This window comes from Cupressus sempervirens, chromosome 10 (assembly GCF_028749045.1).
Source record: "Cupressus sempervirens isolate cs-2001-9-10 chromosome 10, ASM2874904v1, whole genome shotgun sequence".
Classification (NCBI taxonomy): Eukaryota; Viridiplantae; Streptophyta; class Pinopsida; order Cupressales; family Cupressaceae; genus Cupressus; species Cupressus sempervirens.
The window spans coordinates 428,196,730-428,219,138 of record NC_143127.1 but is presented as its reverse complement, the minus strand read 5'-3'; the positions used below and the strand labels follow the sequence as shown (position 1 = coordinate 428,219,138).

The window sequence follows — 22,409 nt, the reverse complement described above, 5'->3', positions numbered from 1 at the left end:
CTACAACATCATATACATTTTCCTATTTTGTTGTTGTTGCAAACGCTGCCCCACCTCTAATGTATGCAATAACCATTTGATCATTTTGTCAAACACTTTTCCCTCCATCTAGTTCCAAATTCCCTATAAGACTTCCATAGGATGGCAAGACTTATAGCTTTGATACCATTGTAATGGGCACCTACCGATTATAACTTCGTGAAACACTTTGCAAGCAAGCTCTGATACCACTGTAATGAGCACCTATCAGTTATAACTTCGTGAAACACTTTGCAAGTAAGCTTTGATACCACTATAATGATCACCTACCAGTTATAACTTTGTGAAACACTTTGCAAGAAAGCTCTGATACCACTGTAATGGGCACCCTAGAAATGCCCAAGAACTAAACCAACTACTAAAAGTGATTTTAATGTCTTTGCATAGGTTTCCATCCACACAACATGAGTAAGAAGGAATTTATGAAAATTGAAGATTGAACCACTACTGAAATAATATTAGTTCTCAAAATGATTAAATCAATACATAGCAATGTATTCCAAAGGCCAAAACCCAAGGGAATGACATCTAGAATGTTACAAGAGAGGATGAACATCCTCTAATGCCAAGACCAAATCTCTAATTCACACCTCCAAGCTTTTATCAAATGCAATTCAAAATCATCCGATGCTCAACAATGACTCTCCCACCTCTATTTATATTTTTCCTACACCCTTCTAGAATGAAATCAAATATTAATTAATAGCAAATACTAGAGGCTTCCCCCTTCCAATAATTAATGCACTCTCTAGAAACTCCTCCCTTGCAATACAATAATTAATTGTGCTTCTAGAAAATTAAATTACTAGAGGCTTCCCTCTTTCCAATAATTAATACACACTCTAGAAGCTTCTCCGTTGTAATATAGTAATTAATTAAATTAGCACCAACATGCATTGAAAAAGATGTAGCTGCACGCAAACCATATGCACTCATGCCAACTGTATCAATAATAGGTGTAGCCACATCAAAATATATGGACATAGGAACAACACTAACTGCTGCAACAAAAAACTGAACTAAATCTATAGTTGATGAAAACTCATAATCATCAACATGTGCACCTTTATTAGAACACACATCAAAAACTGTATGCATACTGCTAACTCCTCGTTAGATGGTTCAACTAACACAAAAGTGGCTATTGATATGATAGTATCCTCGCATTCTCCTAATCCCACTATTGTTGCATTGCCATCCCCTAACAAAGCTTCGTATGTGAACTCCTGACTCTGCACACATGACTCAACACCAGATTGTGAATCAATATTACTAGATTGTAAACCCACATCTACTGACTCTGTTGAAATGCCCACATCACCAACATCATAGTTAGGTGGCTCTATATGTGTCTCAACCCCACCTAAGGAATCAACTACCTCCTACACTGGAGCAACCTGTAAATCATCAATATTGATGCCCATATGTCTAGCCATAAGCTGTAACATCATATCCATTCGCCTATTTTGCTCCTATTACATCATTTCCATTTGCCTATTCTACTTCTCTAATGTATCTAGTAACCTAAACATTGCATTTTCCTAATCTAGACTGATATACATTTTGTCAAACACTTTTCCCTCTATTCAACTATCCCAAATTCCCTATAAGACCTCCATAGGATAGTAGGACTTATAGCTCTGATACCACTATAATGGGCACCCTAGAAATGCCCAAGAACTAAACCAACTACTGAAAGAAATTTTAATGTCTTTGCATAGGTTTCAATCCACATAACATGAGAAAGAAGGAACTTATGCAAATTGAAGATTGAATCGCTACTCAAATAATATTAGTTCTCAAAATGATAAAATCAAAAACATAGTAATGTATTCCAAAGGGAAAACACCAAGGGAATGGCATCTAGAATGTTACAAGAGAGGATGAATGTTCTCTAATTCCAAGACCAAATCTCTAACTCCACCTCCAAGCTTTATCAAATGCAATTCACAATCATCTGATGCTCAACAATGACTCTCCCACCTCTATTTATACTTTTCCTACACCCTTCTAGAAGGAATTCAAATATTAATTAATTACAAGTGTTAGAAGCTTCCCCCTTCCAATAATTAATGCATTCTCTAGAAACTCCTCCCTTGAAATACATAATTAATTGTGCTTCTTGAAAATTAAATTACTAGAGACTCCCCCCTTTCCAATAATTAATACACACTCTAGAAGCTTCTCACTTGTAATACAGTAATTAATTAAATTAATTAAATAAAAGACAGGGACATTACATCTGAAATACTTAACTGATGGTGCATGTCAAAACAAAAATTAATAGGGTGTATTATGATTCACTTGTTTGATTTGTAATATGTTCATAATGTATACTACTGTATTTACTACTTCTCTCGAGAATATATTTTCCACATTATTTCCAAACATCATAGCTCTTGTTGCTTCTATTATAGATCTATTTCACCTCTTTTCTATACCATTTTGTTAAGGTTTCTTAGTGGTTGAAAATTTTCTTTTAATGTCATTCACTTCACAAAAACTATTAAACTCATTAAAATTAAACTCTCCTCATCTATCAAATTTCAAACATATAATCTTTAACCTAGATTCATTTTCTACTTTGTTCTTAAACAACTTAATCTTCCCAAATGCTTCATTTTTTTCTGTAAAAAATGCTACCCATGTCATTCTTGAAAAATTGTCAACATGAATCATAAAATACCTTTCACCATAGAAATATATTGTCCTTGTGGGACCACTAAAATTTATATGTACAATCTCCAACTTCATAGATGTAATAAACATCTTTTCTTGGAAATGAACTTTTCTTCTACTTTGTCATAACACATTCCTTACATACCACATTAGTAGGCTTCACCATCTTAGGAAAATCTCTAATAGAAAATGTAGTACTGGTCTCTTCAATGTTATCAAAGTTTATATAGAAAAATATCTTATGCCATAACCACCTATCATCTACCTTAGCAACTAAGCATGCCATCTCAATAGGACTCAACTAAAATTTTTTACCTCTTGTCCTAGTACTAGTACCAATCAACTTACCATATTTATCTTTGATAATGGATGTCTTTCCTATGAATTTAAATATATATCCCTTGTCCACTAACTATCCAACACTCAAAAGATTATTTTTCAACTCATCAACAAAATCAACATCACCAATGTTGGTTTTCCATCAAGTGTAATAGATCATTTCCATTAATGTGATAGGTTGCATTATTTCCAACTCTAGAAATTTCTCCATCATAGCTATTGAATTCAATGAACTTGTACATATCTCTAGTCATATGATGAGAACAACCACTATCTATAATCCAATCAGATTGTTTATTTTCAACTTGTGATATTAATGCTCTTTCTTCTATAACTTCTTCTTTTTCATGACTTTCTTCTTTGATACCAATGAATCCCATTTTATCACTCTCATCATCACTTTCACTTAAAAAAAATTCACAAAACCATATAATTTCTCATCATTAGCAAATAGATACTTACTTGGCTTATACAGATTCTTCTTTAAGTTTTCCTACTTTTTTAGGGCACTTGGAAGAATAATGACCATACCCATCACATGTCCAACATTTAAAGATTGTCATTTCTTTAGGTTCTCTCTTGATAAGAATGGCAAGGCCTTCCTCAATCTTCTTGTCTTCTTCTATTTTTCCCGGGTTGCTACTATTGTAATCTCCACTTGTACTTGTTCTTCTTGTAAACATAGGTCTAACACTTAATGTATTGAAAGTAGTCTCAATTATAAGGAATTCTAGAGTCTATTTCATCCACATCTCAACTGATTCCAATCTCCCAAGAAGATTTTCTCTTGTGAAATTATGTGTCTAGGGAATAGTTTGTTCAATCATTTGTGTTGTCTATTTGTATGCAGGTGTCCAAGTATTCAATATTTTCCATATAACTTCGTATTCATCTTTTGTTCTATCACAAACCTTAATTCGTGCAAAAATCTCTTATATTTTTTCAAAATAACTTTTACATATTCATCATCCATCATCTTAGCATCTTGAATTAAACATATCTAATTCTATACTCTAACATTTGTAGCATGCTTATCACTGTCAAATGTAGATTCCAAAGATTTCCAAAATTAATGACCTAGTTTTAAATTTTTCACCTAGCTATATTGATTTCCAGGAAGAGTTGTCAAGAGTGCATCTCTAGCAAACATATTGCACATAAAATTTTCTCTCTAAGGTTCATTATAAGCCTTAAGCTTATCTTCATCAACCAAATCCTTCTTCCTCATAGTGATCAACCAATATCTCAAACCCCTACATAGAAAATGTGCCTTCATCTTCTCCTTCCAACTATCATAGTTAACTGTATCAAACTTTGAACTTTCTTTCCTAAAATACACCATAGGTCTCCTTAAGTTGTTAAGATTTTCCTTCAAGGACTTGATGCTCTAATACTAATTGTTAGAAAATAAAGTCCACAAAAATAACTGGGGGTGGGTGAATCAATTGTGCAATTAAAACACCTCTCATTATCCTTATTAATTTCAAAACATGTAAATTGTAGATGCAACAACAATAGAAATATCACCATACAAAAATTACATCATATTTGTTTACTAGGGAAAACCTTGATCAGAGGGAAAACCTTTGTGGGGATGGTACCCACAATATGATGTACTAATAGGTAAGTTCCTTGTAAGAGGATGGACCATGTTAGAAGTCAATGAAATTCTTTAAGTACATATTAGTCCCTATTAGGAGACTTTGAATCCACGTTAGGAGATTCCAACATTGCTATGAGTTGTGCCAACCATGCTGTTAGTTGTGAAAGACAGAAGGACCTACTATCCAAAAAGCTTTAGGCAAATACCATCAAACTTGATGCCTAACTTGTCTTAGTACTATCATTTTTCAAAATTATACAAGTAAAAAATTGTCCACAATAACTTCTTTTCCAAATACAATCTCTTTGTTCACTCATCATGCCTCAACTACACCAAAAAATTCATTGATCAAAAGATATTCAATATCAAGTTCATTGGATCTCACATACAACTTTGCATACTCTTATTACACAAATACTTCACTTAATCACACTACCTCAAGGAAAACATCTTCCCTTTATACCAAGTCTTAAAACAAATTATTCATTCAACCTTGAGGCTTTCTCAATTTACAAGAATAATATAGGACCATCTTAAAATACTACATTTACAATCTGTATCTTTTTCATGTCTTCTACCTTTTCCCAAGTGCACATAACCAAATTATAGATCAGTTGCAAGATAAAATGCAAACATCACTAGCTATTACACAGGATCTTTCTTTGAACATTGTCTTTAATAAATCTTGAATAACTATGTACTGTCTTCATATTTTTGCATGTTCTCTTAACTATAACATCACCAAACTATGTAGAACATTATACCATATCCATATAAGTTCAACTTAGTTCCTTGATCCTCATGAAACCAAAAAAAAAATTCTTATTTGTCATTCTTCATAGAATAACCAATATGTTGACATCAATGACAAACACTATCATGAATATGACACAACCAAGATTTAGAGGTCCATCAATTTTAGGATACTCCCCTATAGGAATATAATTAGTATTCATACTAACAAGAATTTGGAAGCACAACTTTGTACACCTTGAACAGGGTACAAGTGAAGAAGGGAACAAAGGAAACTCCTTATTAACTATGGTTTGGCCATAAACCATATGTTACTTATTTTAAGGTATTTGGAAGAAAATTCTACATCAAGAGAGATTAATACCAAGGAAATTTTGAGCCTAAAAGAAATGATGGTATATTTCTAGGATATTCTACCAAAAGCACAACATACTAGCACGTATGAACCTTTAGACAAGCAAGATTGTGGATTTTTCCAATGTAAGGGTGGATGAATTCTCAAAGAAAAATGTGGAAGAAAGAAATAAATAACTTGAAGACTAAAAAAAAATGAATACAATCCACTTAGTGACATAGTGGAGAGGATACCAGTAGAGGGGGAATTGTACAAGATGTTATACCATCTCAAAAAGAAGAAGCTCTACATGAAGGATAAACATAAGAAGTACCTAAAGAGGAACTGATTCTAACAAAGTATGTGAGAAGGAACCACTCCACTAACTAGATCATTGGAGACAAGGATTTTAGATGATAGAAAGGCCATGGAGGGTGGGGGGGGGGGATTGATCAAATAATAAATAATGATACATGGACTTTAGTTAGCTAACCAAGAGACAATAATGTCATTGGTACAATATGAGTGTTCCAAAACAAGATGGATGAGGATGGAGAGGTGGTAAAAAATAAGGATAGATTTTTTGTTAAGGTTGTGCACAAGAAGAAGGAATAGACTATAGAGAAACCTCTAGACTGGTGGCTAGGTTGGAAGGGGTTAAAATACTCTTAGCATTTGAAAGCTACAAGAAATTAAAAAATGTACTAGATGGATACAAAGTCTATATTCCTAAAAAAAGATCTAGAAGAGGAAGTGTACATTAAGAAACCTAAGGAATTTGAGAATGAATGAGGAAAAAATCAAGTATGTAGACTAAGAAAATCCTTGTATGGATTTAAATGGGCACCCAAAGCATGGTATAAGAGATTTCACTCATTCTTGATAAATATTGGGTTCATAAGAACAAGTGACAAGTGAAATTAATACATGAAGCAAGAAATAGAACTAAGTTTTTTGATTACTAAAAAAAAAAGTTATGGCATCATCTTTGGAGGAGATGATAAGCTAAGTCTTGAGTTTGTTGAGGCCATGAAGAGAGAGTTCATGATGACCATGATCAGAGAAATAAAAGTCTTTGTTAGAATTCAAATATCCCATCTAAAAGGAGGTATCTTCATAGAGTAAACATGTGAAGAAAATGATAAATAAATTTGGTACCGATGAAGCAAAACTGGTGAGAAATCCAATGATGGCTATTGCAAGTTATCAAAGGAGGATAAGAGCACTAAAGCAAATGACACACTTTACCAATTTATGATTGGTAAGCTGCAATATGTTGTGCACAACATACTAGACATAGCATGGGTAGTTGGAATAGTAGCCAAAGTTTCATCCAACCCAAAGGATTCATACATGGTAGCTACAAAGAGGATCTTCAAAATTCTTAAGGGTACTGAAGAGTATGGCCTATGGTATCCTTACAAGGAAAATTTTGAGCTCAATGTCTTTACTAATACTCACTAGGAAGGTAACATAGATGATAGAAAGAGTACAACCCTTAGTTTATTATTTCTTAGAGGAAGACTAATTGCATGTGCCAACAAGAAGAAGAACTCCATATTGTAATAAACTACTGAAGCAAAATATGTTTTTGTGATGAGTTAAAATCAAGTTAAATTTGGATCAAATAGATACTTCAAGAAGTTTAAGAGAAAAAGGAGGAACTTGTAGTTATCAACTATGATAACACTAGTGCAATTAACATATCCAAAAAATTAGTGATGCACTCGAAGACAAAACACATATCAATAAAGTATCATTTTATAAGAGAAAAAGTATAAGAAAAAGAGGTCAGGTTGGAATATGTACTAGCCAAGGAGTAATTATTTGATATCTTCACAAGGTTTCTTCAAAAATAATACTTTTGAGTATCTAAGAGAAGATTTAGGGGTCTCACCCCTATATAGCTTGAACTAAGAATAGACAGGCGAACATCAATCCAGGATCAAGAAGTGGAGAAATCTAACGGTGGATTGATAAGAAAAAATAACTACACCATAGGAGGAGAAGTCACATAAAAAGGGAACATGGTTGTCTTTGTTATTTTTTTCAAAGGGAGAGAAGTTGAGAAGGGAAAAAGAAGCAAAACAAAGGGGAAGCCAAACAAAAGGAGTTGTAAAGAGATAGTACAAAAGACATAGGAATAAGATGAGAGGAGACCAAGGAAAACATCAAAAGGAATTGAAGTCTCACAAAGGACCAAGAATGGTCAAATAATGTGGATGAATCATCTTAAGGGAGGTGTTGACAGAAGAAGAGAAAGAGAAGGCAAGGCACAAAAATGATGATGAAATTTGACCATTAGAGAAGTTAGTGACATGCAATAGGAAATTTTATTTGTTCATCAAATATATGAATAGTTAAGTGGACATTCATAGGAGAAGGTGGAAAATTGTTTGTAGATGGGTATGTGCAAGATCATAGTGAGCCATACTATACCCTTAAGTGATAGTGAAAAAACACCTAATCGAGGTTATCTCAATTTCAGGTGTAATTTTGAAGTAGTTCTATAAATTATATCAAAAAGTTTTAACAAAATAATCTATAGGAAATTGAATGCAAATTCTAAAACACTAGGTGTTATTTAAAGAGAAACAAATTTTGATTAGTGAAATTTTTGGCTTTTAATTCAAGATTACAAAAATTTCAAGCCAAAAATAAGAGGTAGGTGTATGTCTAACCACCTTAATCAAAATCAAATGATAATATTTGTTAGTAAGATTCTAGATATAAGAATTAAACCCATGCTCTGATGCGATGCATATGTTTGGATATTTTTATTCAAAGTAATCAATTAATTATGAATTTTGTACTATAAGATTTTAAGAATAAAAAACTCACATGTCTAACCACTTTAACTAATTCATTTTTTTCTTTTTTTACCTTATAGTAGGAAGAGCATATAATGTGATGCGTCTTTTAAATTTAAAAATCTTATGTCATTTGAAAGTTATAGATAATTTTAAATCAGTGTGTCAATCAACACTTTGTAGCTAACTCCATTAGAAGATAAGTAATAATTACTTACTAAACTCATATTTAATAGACACTATATTGCTAGAAATCCTATAATGTTCTCAAGAAATCATTTTTTGTTTCATCAAATTTAGATGAAATAAAAGTTGTCAGCTACATGGTCAAAGTTAGAAATACAAAATAATAGGCCAAAAACATGTTTTGGGGACATTTTTGGTGTTGACCATGGAGAGTTCATATCCAAAGAAAAACCAAGGCTAATTGGGTACCTAATAATATCAAGTACCTGTTCCCAAATTAGATACCCTTTCCCAAATTGGACACTAATTTGCCAAACAAAAATTAATTTTTTAAATTAAATATATTATTTTTTCAATTTTTTTAATAATACTATGACCCCATTTCAATATCCTTAGTATGTTTTTTAAAATTCTTTAGGACCCTTAACCATACATATAATAGATCCAAAGGATCAAAAGGGGTCATAAGTTATCCTTTAACACACTTTGACCCATTCAATCAGAACATGTGTGCTTATAGGTCCTAGTACCCCTATGTTAGTTTGTGGTGACTGATCAAAGAAGTACTATACATACTTCATAATTCTTTGGGCTGACTGATCATGCCTTATTCAGATAGGCTTATTGTAACCCTAAAGGGGTAATATATCATATAAGATAGCTTAGAGTTAGGGATAAAGATAATGCAATGTATAATGAGATAGGTTGTTCTTGCGGCAGGATTGAGCTATAAGGGCTTGTACTATAATCATTGGATAATAAGAAAGGTTGGATGGATTTGTAAGTGGACGTAGCCTAGGTTTTGGGTGAACCATGTTAAATTTGTGTGTTATCTATGTTCTTATGTTTTTTTTTCTTTCATTTAACTGTTGATTCTTATATTGTTTTGGATCTATCGATTCCTAACACCCTAACCACATAAATAATGTAATCTAATAGCTCAAAAGGGGTCCTAGAATTCCCTCTCACCCCTTTTTACCCATTCAATGACATTAAGTGTTCTTAAGGGTCATATAGAACTCTATAACCCCTTTCGACTCTTTCAAACACATGGTATATGTTGCTAGGGGCCATAAGATCCCTTGGAATGTATGTTCTCATTTAATGGGTCAAAAGGGGTCATAGGGCACACTCTATGACACCATTTGACCCATTCAAACACATGATGTATGTCCTTAGGGATCCTACAACCCTTAAAAATATATTTTTTCGTATAATAGGTCGAAAGGGGTCATAGGGTACTCTATGAGCCCTTTCAATTCATTCAAACACTCATATATGTTCATAGGCATCCTAAGATCCCTAAGAACATATGTTCTCATTTAATGGGTCAAAAAGGGTCATAGGGCACCCTATGACCCCATTTGACCTATTCAAACACATGAAATATGTCACTAGGTGTCCTAGTACCCCTAAGACCATATGTTGACATTTAAAGCATCGAAATGGGTCATAGGGTGCTTTATGACCACTTTCGACTCATTTGAACACATGATATATGTTCCTAGGGTCCTAGAACCCCTTGGAATCTATGTTCTCATTAAATGGGTCAAAAGAATCCATAGGGAACCATATGACATCATTTGACCCATTTAACTACATGATGTATGTCCCTAAGGGTCCTAATACCCCTAGGAACATATGTTGACATATAATGGATTGAGAGGGGTCATAACAAACTCTATGACCCCTTTTCAATCCATTCAAACACATGATATATGTTCCTAGGGGTCTCAAGACCGCGAGGGACATATGTTATCATTCAATGGGTAAAAAAAATGTAGGGTACCCTATTACCCCTTTCGACCCATTCAAAATCATGACGTATTTTCCTAGGGGTCATAGGACCCCAATGAACAAATGTTGTCATATAATGGCTTGAAATGGGTCATAGTATATAGTGTGACCCCTTTTGACTCATTTGAACACATGATATATGTTCTTAGGGGTCTTAGGATCCCTAAGAACATATGTTTTAATTTAATGGGTCAAAAAGGGTCATAAATCACCCTATAACCTCATTCAAGTCATTCAAACACATAATGTATGTTCCTAGGGGTCCTAAGACCCAATGGAGCATATGTTGTCATATAATGAGCCGAGAGGGGTCATAAATTACCTTATGACCCCTTTTGATCCATTCAAACACATGATGTATGTCCCTATGGGTACCCTTAGGAACATATGTTGTCATATAATGGGTCGAAAGGGGTCATAACATACTTACGAACCCTTTTGACTCATTCAAACACATGATATATGTTCCTAAGTGTCTTAGGACCCCTAGTAACATAGTTATCATTTAGTGGGTCAAAAGTGATCATAGGGTACTCTATTACTCATTTTGATAAATTCAAACTCATGATGTATTTCCCTAGGGGTCCTATGATCCCTAAGAACATATGTTGTATAATAGGTTGAAAGGGGTCATAGGATACTCTATGAACCTTTTTGAATCATGTGAACACATGATATATGTTCCACATTTTCTCGCTATGACCCCATTTAAACACATGGTGTATGTCCCTAGGGGTCCTAGTACCCCTAGGAACATATGTTGTCATATCATGGGTTATGAGGTGTCATAGAGTACCCTATGACCCCTTTCGATCTATTCAAACACATGATGTATTTTCTAGGAGTCGTGGTACCCTTATGAACATATCTTGTCATTTAATGGGTTGAAAGGGGTCATAAGTTAGTCTAAGACCCTTTTCGACATATTTCATTTTTTCATATAGGACAAAAGGGGTCATAGAATAACCTATGACCCTTTTCAGTAGATTTCAATACAACATATGTGATCTAGAACCCCTAGGAATCTAATTCATTTATTCAAATAGGGTCATAGGATAACTCAAAACCCCTTTCAATAAATTTCATGACAACATATGTCCCTAGGAGTCCTAGGGACCTATTTCATTTGTTCAAATGGATTGAAAGGGGTCACATGATAATCTATTCAACCCCTTTTGATGTATTTCATGACAATATATGTTCCTAGGGATTTTAGTAACCCTAGGGACCTATTTCATTTGTTCGAATTGATTAAAATGGGTCATAGGATAACCTATGACCCATTTCAATACATTTCATGACAACATATGTCCCTAGAGCCCTAATTCATTTATTTGAATGGGTTGAAATCCTATAACCCCTTTTGATAAATTTTATGACAACATATGTCCCTAAGGGTCCTATTTCATTTGTTTAAATGAGTTGAAAGGGGTCATAGGATAACCTATGACTGTTTTTAACACATTTAATGACAACATATTTACCTAAGGGACCTAGGACCCTGAGGGGCCTATTTCATTTGTTCAAATGGGTTGAAAGTGGTCATAAGATAACCTATGACCCCTTTCTACTAATTCAAACATATAAAATAGGTCTCTAGTTAGTAGAAATGGGCCATAGGTTATCCTACAACCACTTTCAATCCACTCGAAAAAATGAAATAGGTTCCTTAGGGACATATGTTGTCATTTAATGTGTCAAAAGTGGTCATAGATCATCCTATGTCCCTTTTCAACCCATTCAAATAAATGAAATAGGCGCGTAGGGATCCTTGAACTCTTAGGGACATATTTTGTCATGAAATTTGTCAAAAGGGATCATAAGTTATCCGATGACCCCTTTCAAACCATTCAAATAAATGAATTAGGGTTCTAGGGGTCCTATGACCTCTAGGACCCCTAGGAATATTTGTTACTATGAAATGCATAGGAAGGAGTCATAGGTTATCCTACAACCCCTTTCGATCCATTTGAACAAATGAAATAGGTCCCTAGGAGTCTTACGTCCCTTAGGGACATATGTTGTCATTAAAAACATTTTATGCATATGAACAATTATAATATGACCCCTTTTGACACATTTTATGAGATCATATGTCCCTAGGGGTCTTATGACCCCTAGATACCTATTTCATTTGTTCAAATGGATCGAAGGGGGTCATAGGATAACATGTGACTCTTTTGATGCATTTCATTACAACATATGTCCCTAGGACCTGAGTCATTTCTTCGAATGGGTCAAAGTGGATCATAGGATAATCTATGACCCCTTTTGATGCATTTCATGACAAGATACTAGACCCCTAGAGGCATGTCATGAAATGAGTGAAAAGGGATCATAGATTATCCTATGACCCCTTTTGACCCATATGAACATTTATAATATGTCCCTAGGGGTCATAGGACCTCTAGGGACATATCTTATAATAAAATATGTTCAAGGGGTCATAGGTTATCCTATGAACCCTTTTGACCCATTCAAATAAATGAATGAGGTCCTTATGTGTCCTAGGACTCCTAGAGACATGTGTTGTCATGAAATGTGTCAAAATCGATCATAGGTTATTCAATGAACCCTTTTGACCCATTCGAACGAATGAAATAGGTCATAGGTGTCCTAGGGCCCCTAGGGACACATGTTGTCATCAAATGCATCAAAAGAGGTCATAGGTTATCCTATGACCCCTTTCAACCCATTTGAATCAATGAAATAGGACCCTAGGGGTCCTAGGGATATATGTTGTCATGAAATGTCATAGGTTATCATATGATCCCTTTCAACCCATTCAAACAAAGGTAATAGGTCCCTAGGGCTCCTAGGACCCCTAAGGATATATGTTGTCATGAAATATGTCGAAAGGGGTCATAGGGTACTCTAAGAACCATTTCAACTCATTTGAACACATTATATATGTTCCTAAGAAACCTAACACCCTTAGGAACACATGTTATCATTTAATGGGTCAAAAGGGGTCATAGGCTACTTGATGACACCTTTCGACCCATTCAAACACATGATTTATGTCTCTAGCCATCCTAGGAATCCTAGGAACATTTATTGTCATATAATGGGTCAAAAAGGGTTATATGTTACTTTATGAACCCTTTCGACTCATTCAAAGGCATGATGTATGTTCCTAAGGGTCTTAGGACCCCTATGAACATATGTAATCATTTAATGGGTGAAAAGGGGTCATACGTATCCTATGAAGCCATTCAACCCATTCAACCACATGATGTATGTCCCTAGGGATCCTAGGATCCCTATGGATATATGTGATGTGTTCTAATGGGTCAAAAGGGATCATGGGACACCCTATGACCACTTTTGACCAATTGCATGACAATATATGTTACTAGGGGTCCTACAGACATACATGTTGTGTTTGAATAGTTAGAAAGGGGTTATAGGGTATCCCATGACACCTTTCAACCCATTATATGATAAAATATGTTCTTAGCGGTCCTAGGACCCCTAGGGACCTACATATTTTATTCCAATGTGTCGAATAGGGTTAAAGGATAACCTATGGCCCCTTTCAACTTATTACGTGACAAAATATGTTCATATGGGTCTTAGGACCCCTAAAGACAAACATGTTGTGTTTCAATGAGTTAAAAGGGATCATAGGATAACCTATGATCTATTTCAATCAAATACATGACAACATATGTTCTTGGGACATACTGCTTTTATTCCAATAGGTAAAAAGAGGTTATAGGGTATTCTATGACCCCTTAGGAGCTATTACATGACTACATATGTTCCTAGGGTTCCAAGGACCCCTAGGGACATACCTCTTTTATTCCAATGGGTAGAAAGGGGTCATAAAGTATTCCATGACCCCTTTTGAACCATTACATGACAATATATGTTCCTAGGGTCCTAGGACTCTTATGGTCATGTGTGTTATTGTCTAATGGGTCAAAAGCATATGTCCCCTTTTGACCCATTACTCAAAAATATATGTTCCTTCCATACATGTTGTGTTCCAAAGGGTTAAAAAGGGTAATTGAATCCCCTATGACCTCTTTCAACCCATTACATGACAACATATGTTCCTAGGGGTCCTATGACACCTAAAAAAATATGTTGTCATGTAACAGGTTGAAGAGGTCATAGGATAATCTATGACCCCTTTTGACTTATTAGAACACAACATTTATGTCTGTAGGGGTCCTAGGACCCCTAAGAACATATCTTATCATGTAATAGATTGAAACAGGTCATACAATAATCTATGACCAATTTCTACTGATTGGAACACAAAATGTGTGTCCCTAGGCATGCCAAGATCCCTAGGAACATATATTATCGTAGAATGGGTCAAAAGGGGTCATAAGGTATCGCATGAACCCTTTCAACCCATTAGAACACAACATGTATGTCCCTAGGGGGACCCCTAGGAACATACATCGTCATATAGGTTATTTACTTAACTTATATATATTATTATAATGTATGTAATATATTATTATACTACAAATAAAATAACTATATAATAATAAAAATTTATAATTATTTAATACTATATATTAAATTTTAGTAACTATATATATTAATTAGTCCCCTATCTAATTATACTATAAATATATTTTACTAGGACTATATAGCTTAAAAATTATTCCCCACTCCCTTCACATTTGAATTTGGTTCCATGATTTGGGTGCATAGATTAGGTACCTAATTTCAAATCAGATACCCATTCTGAAATTGGGGACCCAATAAAGAAAAGTATTACTTTTTTGATTTGGTATCAAGATGGGTGGGGAAAATGTCAAAGAGGATTTTGAAATTCTTTTAGACATTTCAAAACTATATATTTTTCATATCACCACTTTTTGGCACACCATGACCTTGCCCATACCTAGATGTTATGGTTATGACCGCAACTCATTTGGATGATCAATGAGCAAGTATTGTAGTGATACAAAAGGCTTCTAAATAAAGTGTCTGTTTTCTTGAGCTACCGATGGTAGGTCTAAGATTGGTGATTTGTATGAACATTGTGACAAATTTGGTCAAGATAGATGCAATGTAGTTACATGTCTTAATGTTTGGAGATAATGATGTGGCATTCCATTGATGAACACAAGCATGTCATGAGGATTCGAGAAGAAGGATTTTTTTGGTCAAATGTGTTTGATTGTTCTTCACAAATTCAAATGTAAAGTTGATTGTAAGATGACATGGTATAGAAAAAAATTGTGTGCATAGAGATGTTTTTTTGGGCACGTGGTATGTGATTAATTCTTTTGAAATTTAAAATGAAACATGTTTGGCAAGTTTAAGTTGGTGGAACATTTAGGGTTTTGAAGAACATTATATATTTGATAAATGAGAAAGAGTTATATGTTGATTGTGGTTCATAAGTGTAAAGGTGTGATCAATCCAAAAGATAGTTGGGTATGAAGTGAAGTGAAGTGTTTGTGTGTACTAAATTGGATATGATCATGCAAAGGAGGTGTTGTTCTACACTTTATTCTACTTGTTATTCCCTAAAATTTGTAGTAGTAAAATCCCTTAACTTTGTGGACCCTAAAATGTCATTAATTGTAAATCCTTTAACAAGGTGGCACTTTAATTACTCTTCTAAGTTCTCTGACAAGGCTACTCCTAACATGATTAAGCTCCTAATAGGGAATACTTTAGAAGAGTGCACAATTTAAGTACTAATTCCCAATATGGCTTTCACCCAAGTTCGATTTCCACAAGAAAAAAAAATTTGTTTGGTGTTTCATTATTTTGTGCATGTGTGTGCATGTTTGATGCTTTCATTTTATATTGTTAAGTTTGTGTTGCAATAAGGGTTTGTGTCATTGAAAATTTATTTAATAGGTTGATTATTGATCCCCCACCCCACAATAATTAGATCTCTTAATACTAAAAACAATAAGATCCAAGACACAATATGTGCATTAACAAGTTGTAGCATACAAAGTGTAAATGTTTACAACAACTTACATTTATATAAGAAAGAGCATGCAGTAACTAAAGACAACCTTTCCTATTTATACCAAGAAAATAGTAATTTATAAAGATGCACTCTAGTTCCTAACCCTACTAAGTATTATGTAAATTGTAGACGAGATAACAAGTTTCAAACTATGTACAATGAAGATAAGTCTACGTTTGTAAGGCTTTGCAATTATTTTCATCTATCAAGGACTTATCAATATTCCCTTTTCTCATTGCAAAGCTAAAGAGATCTTGGATTACTAATAAATAAAGGGCCAAAAACTAAAGAAGAGCAATAATGGAGGCATAACAATTATGAATCTTCTTGAGAAACTAATAGCATCCATTGTTTTACATTTGAACCCTTTGATATCCTTTTTGTTTTCTTACAATACATGTACGTTTATAAGTATACAAACTTTGAGATGCATGACTATTTTAAGATTAAACATATATGCTTCAAAATGTGATGGTGTAATTTCCATACCCATGCCATTTTCCATAAATAGTTTTCTACCAAGTTGAAAATTGACTCGATGCATGTACATGTCAATGAATTGCACAATCCCTTGTAAGGTTGGGCTCATTCTCCTTATCTATTATCTATTAGGCTACACACACACACATTCCATACACTTGTCCCATTTTATCCTTATATCGAATACTCTAATACATTTTATTCATTCTTATATTTATTAGACTCATCCACACATTTACCCATGTATAACCATTATAGACTTAATATGTAATCACCCTATCTAAAACCTAATGTAATATAATATTACAAAATGATACGTACAACTATCAATTCCAATTTTAATGCCTATGAATAGTACTTTCTCCTTCAAAACTATGATCTCCACAATAACAACAAAAAAACACTTAATAATGTGACCAAAGTATTTTTTTAATTCAAAACTAAAGTATAAACCAATTTTCGTATGAATGATATTGCAATGTAATAATAAGTCTTATTATAGACAAAAAGCACATTCAATAATAACATATATATGTGTGTGTGTGTGTGTGTGTGTGTGTGTGTGTGTGTGTGTGTGTGTGTGTGTGTGTGTGTGTGTGTGTGTGTGTGTGACTTGCAACATTTATCACAGACTGCTTAAACTTCAAGACTTGATTTTTTGACTAAAAGTATGAAATAGTCAAAGTTGAACTATTTTTCACAAACTTAATTTTCCTCAATGCACGATGTTTAAGGGTGGCCAAATTAGTATGTCTTCAAATATATAATGACATAGTTTAAATGCTTTGTTAGGATGGTACCTTTGTTGAGTCATTGAGCTCTCATTTTCAACAAGAATTAAAAATTTCCACTAACTAAATCTTTTTTCAACTCTTATTTTCAACAAAAATTAAAAATTTCCACTAACTAAATCTTTTAATTAAAAATAATTAATATAATTAATAAAAAAATTGACCAACACTTCCACATCATAACCATTTCCACCATTTTTCGCTTCACTAGGTTATACCATTGGACCAATAGCATTTTACATACACAAAAAGACATCTCAATAATAGAGTGAGGATAAAATGTATCCATGGAATCTCAATAATTCAATTGATTCGCTTCCTCAATTTACACGTCACAATCGGAATAGACTGTTGCAGTGCCTCTGACCACGGCTTGCGACGCTTCTGGCCCTGTTCACCTATGCACCAACCATACCCGCCTGACAGAAATAATATTCCAAACAATAGTACTATATGCGTTGAACAATCGCTTAGTTCTTCCCATTCTTGGAAATCTATCGCTCGTATTGAAAATGTTGATCGAAATTTCGTCTTCCCTATATATGCCATAAATTTGGTCCGCTCGTGTGCGTTTATCGGGCATTTGGGCGCTACAGAGACCACAATTCTATTCTGTTCAGATTCCCCTCTTCTCACAACTTTAAAACAGAATTCTCGCTTTTTCATTTGGCACATGCCCGCACGAGAATGTTGTTGCAAGATTACAGACGAATATTACGAAGAGATGTTGAAGGCAAATCCTGGCAGTCTGCCGCTGTGCGGGAATTATGCCAAATACTTAAAACGATGTAAGCTTGCAACATTCTCATAAGTTTTCTTTTCCTTTTCTTTGTCAAGATTTACTGGGTATTGAGATCTTGCTCGCTCTCATTTTTATTTCTAATTGAAGGCGAATTGTGTTTGGCGGTGATCATTTTAGGTGAAAGGATTAATTAGCAAGGCAGAGGAAGCCTATGAAAGGGCCATACTGGCTTGTCCTGAAGATGGATCAAGCAATCAAAGCCGCCCCTTATGACTGGTAATCAATTGTTCGCTTCCTTTTCAGCTCTCAAATCCGGTTTTAGTTGTTGATTTAGCAATGGATAGTCCCTAATGGCTGATTTAACAGCTATGTATTTGCTTCTTATGCCAAGTTTTTATGGAATTTGGAGGAGAGTGGTGGAAATGAAATATAGCATCTCTCAACAAATTTTGAAAAATAAAAGAGCAGGGCATTCAATATCAGTTCCAGGGCAGGGGTTTCTAAATTTAACATCCATAGGAGGTGATTAGAATGTGCTACCATGGAGCAGGGGCGCTTGAGATTTCTTAGTAAAGTGCGAAGTTAAATGCAACAAACTGAAGCTTTTATCCAGTGTTTTGAAGATTTAGCTAAAAGCAATTTTACTAGTTATTCAGCACTTGAAAATTTGAAAAAATAAATAAAAATCATCTAATTAATTTCTTGATACATACTAGATGTTGAATAAACATTACCCAAATTTACAGAGCCCACACCATTTTCAACGGCGATTATTATGACTACCTACGAAATAGAAACCTGTTTTTGATACTATTTAAAAAGATTCCCATTGATTATTTTATTCGACGGTCGACTCTGCTTCTCTATCAAAAAATTGCAACGATTATCCATTTGAATTTAATCTTTAATAAAATATTAAATTTCTAAAAGCATCTGTAAATATTTGACGGTTTATTCCAAAATCTCGCTTCATGTGATTCAGCATTTCTGAAATAAAATAATCATCAGTGAAGCCCCTCAATCTATAACCCCATCCATATAAATATTGTCTATACTTATTACTAGCACTTGTACTGTTAAGACGTGCAGTAGAATTACCTAAATAAATATAAAGATCTGCCGATTTAGTGTATTCTCTTGTACTGGAGAGAAAAAAAATTCCATAAATATTTATTATTTCTCGGGTTAGGCATCTTTCCTCACATCTGATCGCCTTGGAGGGACTGACAAATTCTTCACCATCATAGAAAGAGCGATTCACAACAAGAAATATGTATTTATAATTCTTAGTCATAGTTCTTTTTTAATCTAAATGTACTACGAAGAATGCTTGAAAATATATCTGGAAGAAAAACTTTAGTCTAATCTAAAAACATTTCAAAATAATGTAATAGAAACTACATATTTTAGGAAATTTACAGTCAAATCCAGAAACAACATTATTATATGTTATTTGCGAGAATTTCCCGATAATTGCAAGGCTTATCAAGATATCCACAAGTTAGATGGCAATTCATTAATTTTTTGTGTACATGTTTAATATGTACCATACTAAGCGCCATTCTTTAACAATTCGTGCTCTGGAAGAGAAATGTTAAAGCTTCGGTTTTACGAACATGTCAGAACTTCAGTACTAATCACAGCAAGAAATCTCATGGATAAAATTTAATGTTGCTACTTAGCACTGGTTATCAAAAGTTCGCTTATTACATCTTTTTAATTTATGATTTGTTATTTATTTTAAGCTGCATGCAACAATAAATTTACAGTATGAGGCATTCGCCTAAAATCTTCTTTTACAAAATCTCTCAATTTCTCACATATTCTTATATTCAACAGTAAAATATCCAATTTCCAGCTTAATATTATGAAAAGTTGGAGAAATGCGTACCTGCACATCCTTAGGCGTCTTTCGCTTCAAACTTCTTCCGTTGATTTACGATAGTAAGTCTCCTGAAACCTTACGAGCAATTTAAAATGCACAATATGAGATATTCGCCTCAAAATCCTTTTTATTTGACTAAATATCTCCCAACATCTCCTTATAATAAACATTCTAAGATGCAATTTACCGCTTCACATTCTGAAATTTGGGGAAATGAAGTTCCTGTGCTACATTCTTAACGATCTTTAGGCTTCGATCAGAGCAAGTCTCCTTAAAGCTTTCTAGTAATGCGAATTTTATATTTGAGGGCAAATATCAGAAAATTTAATCAACAACGTTCCTTGATTTAGGAAATAAGAACGATCCCTTCATAATATGTGTCCCTAGTGACGGCCTGCTGTAAAGAAATTAATTGGCTGCGATATTCCAGTGGTAGCAAAGCGAAAGTTCCAGTCAAACTCTTCTTAAAATGTGGGAAGCGGCTCATGTTTATCCCTTTGCTGAGTCAACTGACATCAACGCAAAATTATACCACACTTTCCGAAAGTTTCCTCTATGCTGGCCACGTATATTGGCGACGCGGCGTTCATCCAACTTTCTCAAATCGCGTCGGCTAAAGATAAAATGTACCCATAAGAGGCAAAGGAGAATTTGAAATCAAAATATAATATGTTAGTGCTTATCCTCTTTTAACAATCTTTAGTAGAATTTCTAGAATTTCTAGTGCTTATCCTCTTTCCATAATCTTCACTAGAATTTCGATTACTAACCTCTTTAATATGGTTTTTTTTTTTTCCACGTTTTGTTAGACACTATCTTTCGCACGAAAGTATTGGAATCATTCAATTCAATTTTTCGATTCAATTGACCAATGAACTCAGAGAATTTAAAAGATTAAAAGAAACTTCAAATGTTTATATTTTTTTTTTTCTAATTTTTCATTATTTTATAAACCACATTTTTCATTTATTCTATTAGACCATACTATTTTTGGTAGGGAAAAAATTCAATTTTCTTCAACAAAAATACAAATATTTTCTAACAAGTCTATCATAGGGTAATGAATTCATTAGTTACAACTTTATCTTTTCCACATTTGTGACAAGTGGATTAACATTTCAAAAAATAATATTTTTAACTTCCACCTCACAAATGAATTTCTAATCAATATTAATTATTAGAGCTATGAGATTTCCACAATCCATTAGTGTTGTGCATTTGATTTCTGGATTTGATTGTGTGAACAGATTTTTTACATCAACGTTTCGAATCACACTCTGTGATCCATCATCAGGGTACATTCAAGAGAAGAGAAGGAGAAGAGTTATCACTATCTATTTTCTTACCAAGTTCAAATATAGAGTTAAATGTTTTATATGTCTTATTTTAAATATATTTATTAGTTTTACATCGATGTTTATTTTTGTCATTTGTAAGAAAATACAAATAATATTTTCTAACAAGTCTATTATGCATTAATTACAACTTTACCTTTTCCACATTTGTGAAAAGTGGATAACTTTTTTTTTTTAAATAATCATTTTTTATCTTCCACCTCACGAATGAATTTCTAATCCATATTAATTATTACTATCTATTTTTCTTACCAAGTTCAAATATAGAGTTAAATATTTTATATTTCCTATTTTAAATATATTTATTATTTTTACATTTATGTTTTTTTTTTTCATTTGTAAAATGATATTCTTTAAGTTTACATTATGTTTTACTAGCTACTATTTTACAATCTTACTATAATTTTTAAGTCGATAGGCTTATATGTGGGAGCTTTGCTCCCAGATTTTACAAATTTTCATCCTGAAATTGTTAGCCTCTAATGTAAAAATATATTTTCAATTACTTTGAACTGTTTCCGATTATTTTAATGTCCTTTCATTTTTCTTTTTCTTTTTAAAATTAGCAAGTTTCTAATTGTAGTGACCCGTTTATAAGATTCTAATTAATCTTAGAATTTGCATGTTTCTAATTGTGATGACTAGTTTTTAATTCTCTTT

The 22,409-nt window shown here is 33.4% G+C and overlaps 1 protein-coding gene and 1 long non-coding RNA gene across 4 annotated transcripts in view; one reads left to right on the top strand and one right to left on the bottom strand.

Annotated features, from left to right (window-relative positions):
* LOC149534544 (uncharacterized) overlaps positions 1-21,628 on the bottom strand; it is a 154,572-nt gene extending 132,944 nt beyond the window's left edge. Inside the window, exon 1 of the long non-coding RNA XR_016357194.1 lies at positions 20,401-21,628. This is a non-coding gene — a long non-coding RNA (uncharacterized LOC149534544). The remainder of the gene's footprint in view (positions 1-20,400) is intronic.
* LOC149534543 (uncharacterized) overlaps positions 1-21,893 on the top strand; it is a 288,767-nt gene extending 266,874 nt beyond the window's left edge. The window contains exons 2-3 of one of the 3 annotated variants that reach the window (XM_089805142.1): positions 18,687-18,785; positions 21,642-21,893. In XM_089805142.1, coding sequence (XP_089661268.1) covers positions 18,687-18,782 — 96 coding nt within the window. In that variant the 3' untranslated portion in view covers positions 18,783-18,785; positions 21,642-21,893. Of the gene's footprint in view, positions 1-18,686; positions 18,786-18,900; positions 19,220-21,641 lie in introns of those variants that run through there. The other 2 variants (XM_089805143.1, XM_089805141.1) reach the window with 2 other exon arrangements.
* The last annotated feature ends 516 nt before the right edge of the window (positions 21,894-22,409 follow it).